At 36.1% G+C, this 10,054-nt stretch overlaps 2 protein-coding genes across 2 annotated transcripts; both read right to left on the reverse strand.

Annotated features, from left to right (window-relative positions):
• Window positions 1–1,176: 1,176 nt before the first annotated feature.
• On the reverse strand, window positions 1,177–5,503 carry LOC130730398 (replication protein A 70 kDa DNA-binding subunit C-like). The gene is made up of 12 exons (XM_057582402.1): window positions 5,364–5,503; window positions 3,531–3,675; window positions 3,162–3,429; window positions 2,992–3,088; window positions 2,765–2,886; window positions 2,601–2,685; window positions 2,377–2,509; window positions 2,151–2,274; window positions 1,918–2,024; window positions 1,637–1,822; window positions 1,455–1,535; window positions 1,177–1,371 (listed from the first exon to the last, which is right to left on the reverse strand). Exons 1-12 carry the CDS (start codon window positions 5,501–5,503, stop codon window positions 1,177–1,179), a joined length of 1,683 nt encoding a protein of 560 aa, XP_057438385.1.
• Window positions 5,504–6,988: 1,485 nt separating this feature from the next.
• Window positions 6,989–8,702, reverse strand: LOC130734187 (RING-H2 finger protein ATL54-like). Its single transcript, XM_057586535.1, has one exon. The coding sequence runs from the start codon at window positions 8,509–8,511 to the stop codon at window positions 7,396–7,398; it is 1,116 nt and encodes a 371-aa protein (XP_057442518.1). The 5' UTR covers window positions 8,512–8,702; the 3' UTR covers window positions 6,989–7,395.
• Window positions 8,703–10,054: the final 1,352 nt, after the last annotated feature.

A 10,054-nucleotide genomic window follows, 5' to 3' on the forward strand; every position in this document is an offset into this window, starting at 1 on the left:
AGTTGTAACTGTTGAAAAAATGTGTTGTCAGAGTCTGGTGTATTTTTTTTTAAGAAAAAAAATGAAGAATCATATTTATTATTGATTAAAAATATTCTAATAGAATATTAAGTTGTGAGATTAGTGGGGTGGTGGTTATCTGGTTAAAAATGTGTGTTGTGGGTTAGTGGGGTGATTATTCTATTTTTATTAAAAATTTAGTAGTGTTTTATCTTAATATTCTAAACGAATTTTTTTTATCAATAATTTTGGTAGTGTTTCATGGGATCCATAGTGAAACATTATATTCAACGTGGTGGGATGAATATCACCAGGGGAAGAGATGTGTGTGGTTATTGGGTGACAATTATTTAGTCCAAAATGTGTGTTGCTAGTTAGTGGGGTGTTTATTTTAACAAAATTAAAATACACCATTTATTTTGTTTAAAAATAAATTTTTTTAAAAAAATAGAATTCACATAGAATTTTAAGTTGTAGGGTTAGTGGAGTGGTGATTATTTAGTCGAATTTGTGTTAGTGGGTTAGTGTGGCGGTTATTTTAACAAAATTAATATCTAATATTTATTTTAATAAAAAAAATACATTTTTTATTTAAAAAAAGTTTCCGTATATATATTAATTTGTGGGGGTTTTATAAAAAAAAAGATATTTGTGTGGTTAGTGGGGTGGTGGTTTTTTGTTTCGGTAGTTTTTTTTTAAGGAATAGGCAAATTAATCGACACACTTTTGAATTCATTGCACCTCCACTTTATGCTTCTAGTTTTTGGCCAAGTTATTTTAATCATTTCACATTCCCTATGATTGGATGACTAAGTTTAAATTTCTTTACTTAGATAAAACATTGATTTTTTCGATTTTTAACTACAATTTTTAAATCGAATTTGATTTATTTAGATAGAAATGTGAAAGCTTCATTTTTAAACCAAAAGCTAAAATGAAATGGTCAAATGATCCTTTAAATTTGCACGAAAATTTAAACATCTTAAACTAAAATAACATATCAAGTTTTTCATAAAAAACATAAGCCAAATACATGAAAACATGAAATACTTAAACAACAAACATAACGCCTAAGCCAAATACATGAAAACATGAAATACTTAAAAAACAAACATAACCCTAAAAAAGGAACATGATAAGTTCAATACATAAAATTAACATCTAAAATATGATTTGTCAATTCTTCTCCTTCTTAATCTTCTTGATCAGCTTCTTCTTATTATTAGTTGAACCAACTCCTTCATTCTCCGAGTGAGTGCTCCGCTTGCATGGGGGTACTTCTTCTTTTTCTATGTTAGGATCAACAACATTGTTTGTCACCAGATCAACAACATCACCACTGGCAGCAATAACAAACTCTTCATTAAGATTCTGTTATGTAGTAAAAAATTAGATAACCACATAATTACTAAAAATAAAAATTTATACAAAGTAAAATAGATAGTAGATGTAACCTTGGCCAAACTGGAACTCGCGTTTTCAACATTCTCATCAGATGTAGGTGTTTCTAGCAACAACAATGGAGCAGTGTCGTCCTATAAGCAAACAAAATATGACAATAATATGTGAACAACACATTTTCAATAAAAAAACTCAATAAATACAGGAAAAAATGATTCGCAATGAGCCTAGTTACATTAGGAGGAGGGAGAGCTTCCTTGAATTGAGCAATTAAGTCGGGGTCTGCACAAATTTTCTTGACACGATATGATGGCTCAAACCTGGAGCTTGAAGTGTTGCTAACTTCAATCGTAAAGAGAATGGTCTTTTCCAACAACTTAAGTAATTCAGCAGGAGTTGTAGAGCCAGAGCCAGCAGGATTCTGTCACCAATTAAAAATTTAAGGATTAAGACATGCTAAAAAAGCGAGTACTACATTTTAAGATAAAATTGCACTCTGATCTCATAAACACATACCTTTGTTGACGAATCAACGAAGTCAGCACAGGTAGTTTCAAGAAGAGCACTCGCTTCTTTGTCAAATATGACCAATGTAGCAATGTTATTACCCTGCTTTACTTTGACTTGCAAACGGAACATGTAGTATCACCAAAAAAAGGAAAATTAAATGGTCAAGAAATTTAATTTTCAATACAAAATGGAATAGGTAGTTCAATACCTAGGGATCATGGAAAAATAATGACGGTTACAGTTATCACAGATATACATTTTCTCATCCCAAATAACTTTTTTGTTGCACTTGCAAGCTTTGTACCACCAATTATCCCCCTCAGGTATTTGTATGATGGTCCCTAACACAACACAACATGACTTCTGCATAAAATGACCAGGTTAGTTAAATACATTTAAAAATAACAAAATAAAAAAACACATAAATAAAAAAATAATTTTTTTAGAAAATAAATATTGATAGACCTCATCCATGGCTCTGATCTGCTCGAAAGTTTTCATCTCTGAGAGTTTTAAGAACTCTTCATCAAGGGAAGGTTTTGAAGAGCCGGACAGTTGAGTAAGAATCTGAGATCCAGGTTCATTCATCTTGAAAAACCTATTGCATCAATACTTCCGTCAATTGTAATGAAGCCATAAAATTAAAAATTTAATATGCAAATGAGCATAAGTAATGAGTATGGCCGTACTTGTCCCTCACAACAGTAGCTTCAGAAATCTCAATATTAAAGACGATCCGCGTTGCACCATATGGATTTTGCAGGATTTGTTGACCTACGCAATTATTTTAATATGTTTATATAAAGAAACATTGAACAAACCAGATATAAACAATTTTTTTTCCCTAACATACCTCTAAAAAGCTTGATTTTTGCAAACTGGATTAAAACCACAACGCCGGTCAGATCGCGTGAAGATAAAACAGAGAGTAGCTCTTGGACGTAGCTTCCAAAAAATGCACACTCAACTTTCACTCTGTTTTCAACAAACTTATGATTAAAATTATTACTCACAATGATTGGTCAATGAATTCAAAATTTTAATAGATTTTGCATTTTTTTTCAAAATACTAATAATTACCCTTCTTGTTCAATCTCTATGGTAATCCTCTTTCGCACTTGATGATTTTTTTCAAATTCCTGCTCGCCGCTATGGCCGGTAAGGATCTCTATCACATCTGCGAGACAAACAAAATATGATAGATCACAAATAATTTTACGGATGTATACAATTTTAGTTTGAAATCTCACCGGCTAACAGTGTCTGATCTGGATCATTGAACATGATATCATAAACAGAAACAAATGAATAAGGACTCTTAGTGATGGGAACGTCGGTTAGGGTTTGAACAACCGAATCAAACCCAAAGATTATTCTATGAGCATGTGTCATTGTACGAAAATCCAGAGGGCTATCACCAACACTGAAATGTGACAACATGTATACTTGACCCTCAACTAACAAAGGATTAAACTTATAAACATGAGTCCTTTGCACTATGTCATGGATCCTATCACCCTGTAGATTGAGAACATGTAAGTGAACGTAATAAACTTAAAATTTTAAACTAACATCGAGTCAAATAGACATTTGTTTTTAAAATAACTAAGAAGTCGAACCTTTGCATCCATTAAAACCAACTCCATCGAATTAGGAAGTTTTGAGCGATCGAAACTTGGAGTCATCCACTTCCGCACCACCTTCACAATAACTCTCCACACATCTTTTTCCTTTGAAATGGAAGAGACATCATCAACAGTTAGACTAAGAGCCAATAACAACTTTTAGATGGAAAAGTGATGGATGAATTATGAAGTCACATGAGGAATTTATAGAAGTGTTTCTCAAGGTAGTTTATCTTTTTGTGGCGGTTGATTTTTTATACATGGTGGGTGGTTATCAAATTTAAATGAACGTGGTGGGAGTTTGAAAAGATGGTTTGTTTTTTTAAAGCATCAATTTTGGAAAAGAAAATGAAGTTCACGTAGGATACAATTAGTATATGTGGAACATGATGGGAGTTTACACATAGTGGGTGGTTATGGTTTGTTTTTAAAATGCATCAACTTTGGAGAAAAAAAGCAAATTCACGTAAGAAACAAATATGGAACATGATGGGAGTTTAGTGATGGTGGGTGGTTATCAAAGGAAATAGACATAGTGGGAGTTTAGAAAGTTAGAGCTCACGTGAATAATGGAGATAGAAATTAGGTAGTTGATTTTCCAAGTGAGTGAGGAGTTATTTACTAAGTGGGTGAGAAGTTATTTTTTAGTAGCATTGTGGACAAAAAAGTTAACTGATGCATGATAGAATGACATGTGGAAAGGAGGCTCCGAAATTTACTCTCGTAGCAGAATCAATGTGGTGATGCCACATGGAAAGATTCTTCTTTGAGTGATTTTGCTTTTTAGTATATATGGGGGCGTTTGTTTCAAGGTTTGAGATCACATTCCCGGGAATACCCAGGAATATGATTACCGGGTATGTTATTTCTGGGTAAATTTTATAAATGTGTTTGGTAAGTATTTTGTATTCCCGGGAACATTTTAAAATTTTCTTAATTTAAAAATTAAAAAAACTTAAAAATAAAGGTAAAAAATGATAAATTGTGGGAGAAGTGGGAAGTTACATTCATCTTTCCCATGAGAATGTAAGATTCCCAACCTCTTTCATGGGAATCAATATGAAGGAAATCATGGGAATTGTGGAAGTTATTTTATTCCCGGGAATGATTGATACCCAGGAATCATAGTTTCCAATCTTGTAACAAACGCAGGAATGTTCATTCCCAACCTTTATATTCCCGGGAATCTCTTTCCAAATCTTGAAACAAACGCCTCCTATAGATTTATATGTTGCAAGCAAGCTTTTCGGCACCTACCATTTCATAAATCCGAACGGTTACTAGTGGGTACAAAATGGTGGGCTTCCATAAACTACCCCCGACGGAGCAAAGGGCGTGATCCGATGTAGCATAGTCTACAGCTGTAATTTAAATAACGTAGTTGGCGGTTGCACGCCCCATAGTTGAGTGTTTTTAGGGTTGTGTAGGTAGTGCTCAAGTGCTTAGGTTTACTTTTTCATTTCCTCCTATAAATAGGATATATGAATATTTATTTGGCGTTGGACATCAGTAATAAAGGGGAATGGTCACGTTTATAGTAAACCCAAGCCATCTTTCTTGAACTTTCTCTTGCAATTTAAATTCAAGTCCTTAACTTTTCAACGTTTAAAATAATCTTATGAGCTGATTTAAAATCTTATGTCAAAAATATTTATTCGATATTCATAAATGGAACAGTTGTAGCTCATGTTCCCCTTTCTTTCCTTGCCATTCTCGGCATTCTCATTCTCTAAACTTTTTTTTTTTTTTTGAGTTAGATGATATTTTTGGTATCTCCTTGGTTTTTTTTTTTCAAAGGTTTAAAGGTACTGAAGTGGGTCTTCCCACCGTCCTCTGCTTCCCGGCTCTTGCTCACGGCCACCCCCCTTCTCCGTCGGTCCAGTTGTTCCTGCCTCTGGCACAGCAGCGTCCAATCCTCTGCTCGACCTTGTTCCTCTGGTAACAAAAGCTTCCTTTCTCTTTGGCATTTTTTTCGGAGACGGAAGTTCGTCCCCATTGATGCTGCCGAAGCCTCTTCCGTACCTCTTCAGTAGCCGCACAAGTGCAACTCCGGCAGAGTCGATGAGTTTGCAACATGGGAGCGCTGTTTAAAATTGTTGATAGAATCTCTGATAATTGATCTTGAGTCTTGTAGGGGCTTTTGTAATACCCTTTAGGGTTTTTACATCATGGTTTCAGCTGGATGCTTCAGCTTTGTATGAGTGTGCATGCTTGTCTCTTAATTGTTTATCTTGCGCATTGCGTTATCGCTCGCTGAGGTTTAGCCTCACATGTTGTAAGTGCTGCAACCCTTTGGGTTTTGAATTTGTATTTCCTTGGTTGTATTTACACTTTTGGTATTGTGAGTTTGTCAAGATAGACTCCAACCTTTGGGCAAGTCAGTTTCTTTCCCTTTACAACACGCATGTGTTTCTGAGACTCCCAACCTAGGTTGTCAGACTTGAAAGTCTACGCAAACTCGTTTCGTCAAGTTAAGTCGTAGACTCGTAAGAGTGTACCAAAATAAAAACCTTAATAAAAACTGACATAAAGTATAAAGAATACATACTACAACCACCAAGGTGACATTAACCAAATAAATTCAACACTCAACTTCATTATAAAGCAAAGTTCAATAAAATACATAAACAAACAAAGTACCAAGAGTGCATAATTCATAATAAAGTCTTAGAGCGAGCTCAAAATTTGAAGTAGCGGCGACAACTTGCAGTGGTGATGTCACCTAGGGTTCGAAGTTGAATGAGAATGTTAGATTGAAATAAGAAACCCTAACTTTCTCTCATTCTTTGTTGAAAGCTTTTCGTGAAAACACAAATTACCGGATTTAATTTAGGGATTTAGGGAAAAACTCATTTTTTCCGTGACTCGTAGACTCGGTGTAGAATCGTGAGTCTATGCGAGTTTATCGAGTCTGCAAGAGTTTGCTCGATTCTTGGAATTTTAGAGTTTACTTAAGAGTTGACTCATTTTGAGAACCTAGCAACATAGAATCGTAAGATTCTAAGAGTCAACTCGAAAGTTTGACAACCTTGCTCCCAACCACTCATCGAAACATGGACACACAATTCACAAAAAGCATCCTCTTACCAAGGTACCACAAACTTTACACTCACATGCATTAAGATGTGAAACTCGTTTTAATCATGTTAGGAGGTGACACTCAACCTTTGTGAATGACCTCCTGAATTTTCCACTAGAAAACACTTTTTAAAAAAAAAAGTCAATATCTTTGTCTCAGGAATTTCCTTGCTTTAAAGAAATTTTTTTGTGAAGAATGAATTCGCAAATTTTATGGACTTAAAAGTACAATGCCCGTAGAAGTACAATGCTTAAATTGCAAAAATATACGTGAATGAATTTCTATTTCCTCACCTGGTTATTACCGGATAGCTTGAGTTATTTTTAACTTAAAACACTATAAGATAAAAAGACTTTCTGAAGTGCAAATGGGAGAAGACAAAAGTTATGTAATTTTCGAGCCTAAAGTCGCATTGCCCTAGAGCTTGTAAACCAGGAAGTAGAGCCCAAATGAGACCTTATCTAAGTCCCTAAATTGCTCTTTAGATACATTTTTTTATTTCAGGCGTAAGCACAATGACCCCATTAAATACAAAATCAAGCATCTAGAAACACAGTCCTGAAGCAAAGGATAGGGCACTAAACTAAACTCTTTCAAACGTACCTCTTGTCCTATAGTGGGATCTAGCCCTTTCTTCAGTGGTACTTGGACATTGTGACTTATGATATATACACACAAAGCAGAGTTATTTTCACATGCCTCCATATATGGTAGATTAAACTTCAACTACAGTTACCTTTTATTCTTCAGAATCAAAACCTCATTCAATTTGATTTCTTTCTAATAAGGAAGAGTTGAGTTTAGACTCATGTAACCTCTCCTAGATAGAATCCTCCCGTTCCATGAAAATGATCTTTTCATTGATACCGGACTTATGTGCAAACACTCTTCAATTGAAGAACGACGCATTGCTCCTGCTCCTGTTCTACATGTTTTTGAGTGATCACCATCTTGCTTCAAGAGAAGATTAACTCTGTTCAATTCTGTTTCATCCTGTGTATGATCAATATTGTGATGCCTTTCATGTTCAGTGGAAACAGAATTCACCTCAATTGGATTAGTAACAACCGTTTGATTCTGAGGTGGATCAGGAACCTTGGAATTCGATTCATCTAGTGCTTCACTTGATTCCCCTGTTCCACCCCTGTTTTCTGAAACAACAGTGCTAACAATATTGTTGCTTAACCCACCATCATTCTGTGAATTCTCCATCTGGGTCTCTTGATTTCTTCCTAAGCTTGCATTTTCCTGCTCCAAGGATTCGGAATTTGACATGGCTGATTCATGAGCAACATTGTTGGTTACAGTTACAATACCTGCTCTGCAAAGAGGACAATTGGTGTGAGATCTCAACCATGTGTCAATACAGGGGATGTGAAAAGCATGGTTGCATTTTGGTAAGAGTCTCAAGGTTTCGTCTTCACGAAACTCGTTTAAACACACAGAACACTCGGTTCCTTCGATCAAACCCTCTTCCTTTCTGTACTTGCACACTGTGATTGAGTTTATGATTGATTGTTGTAACCCAATTGTGGCGATTAGCCACACTGGGTGTTCAACTTGGTTCTCATTGAGAAACTCTTCAGAGTTTTGAGAGGGAACAGAGTTGTTCACTCTTCTCGGGCCACACCAATCAGCATAGCATTTCAATTTGATCACGTAGAATCCAACAAGAACAAAAATTACAGTGAAGAAAGAAACAAGGATGATCAAGTAGGAGGGGATGTGGTTCTCTTGCCTTGAGTTCTCGCCGCCGAAAGGCGGTGGTGGAGGCAAGTAGTAATTTTGGTTTGAGTAGCAGTTGTAAGGGCATAATGGATCACAAAAGCCATAACAATCTTGGGTTTGGTTTGTGGCTGTTTCATCTGGGAAGAGTTTTCTGTGTTTCATCAACATTGGAAGTGTTTTAAGGAGAAATTTAGAGGCAAATTTGGGACAGAAAAGAAATGAAAAATGGGATTGTTTGTGACTGAGAAGCTTGAGCTGGAATTTCTTTGGATTAAAAGAGAAGGAATGGTTTTTCCTTTAATTTGTTTTGATGTCTCTTTCGAAGGTTTAGGAGACTTTGATGTGTTTGTTGTGTTTGGTGATCGACAATTAAGTTTTGAAAGAACCTCCATACCTCCCTCGTTTTATAAATTGGTTAGTTTATTAAACAAGTTACATATAAGAGTAGTTCAGGTTTCATCCGAGGAAAGGTTTAGGCAGTTCAGTCATCATCATCATCATTTATCTTGCAATTTTGTCTATTAAGTTGGTAGCAAAAATAATTACGAACTTTTTCATATAAGCTGCCAAGTAAATATGATTGATTGAATATGTTTATATAAATTTGTGATAAGAAAAAAGGGGCTTCAAGTAAGCGCAATTTTATTTTTTGAGCAAGGTTGCACAACTCCAATATAACCTGTGATTACAAGTTGACTTGGTTAAATTCATTAATTTTTTTTTTTAAATATTATAGTTTGACACAAATCTTTGAGAAACTATTGTAGGACCCTATCCGAAGTTCTGCCACCACCTCCTCATTATCCCTTTCTTGCTCTTCTCAGCAAGAATAACCATAGCGACTCATTTCTCAGTGACCCCAACTTCGACGACAACCACAGACTCCTCTGCTTCGACTCTGATGGTAACCGGACCAAACCCTACCTAGGTTTAGCATCAAACCAATCAGGCCACTACCCCAAACGTCACCACGTTGTGACCTCCGTCGTATAACTACAAGGAACCTCGTCGTCCAGCAATGTGTGGCCATCGTCTCCTCAACTTCTGACCAACTAAAGTCACAGTCGCAACAACCCCAAAAGATCGCGGCCACCACTTTCTAGCTGCACCAAAACCTTTAGCGAGCTTGCAAGTGATGCAGAGATACGAAGGAATGACAACAACGATGGTTTGTTGTTGGTTGTTGTAGGATCTATAGAGGACTAAAGCTCCTTGACGCAGGAATTTCAAATTTAATTCTCATAGCAATAATATTGATGCCCTTTTGGTCTCTAATTTCTTTAGGGTGGCTTTTGGGGTGAAAATCTGCTTTTGGTCTGCCTTCCTCTTCACTCTTTGGTGTGGGGAGATGGTAGAACTGGGTGCAACTTTCTTTGTTTGGTCGTCGATGGTGTGAGCCCGACGATGGAGAAGATTCAGGTGGGTGCTACTGCTTTAGGTGTCTTTGGCGATCTTTGGCTAGAGGAAAATTCGGATGTCTCTGAGCATTGTGGTCATAGCCAGTCTGAATTTATATTGTTGTCACCTATGATCTCTACAATGGACGAAAGCAATGATGATGTTTCTGAGGTGGCGCATATTCCTATGGGTTTGGATAATCAAGTGGTTCCAAAGAGAGGGTGTGGTCATCCAAAGAAGCTTAGGGGGTGTCCGACTCGAGAGGAGGGTTGGAGAAGGTTCTTTCTGAGGTTAATAGTGATTTGTTGATAGC

Source organism: Lotus japonicus, chromosome 1, assembly GCF_012489685.1.
Source record: "Lotus japonicus ecotype B-129 chromosome 1, LjGifu_v1.2".
Classification (NCBI taxonomy): Eukaryota; Viridiplantae; Streptophyta; class Magnoliopsida; order Fabales; family Fabaceae; genus Lotus; species Lotus japonicus.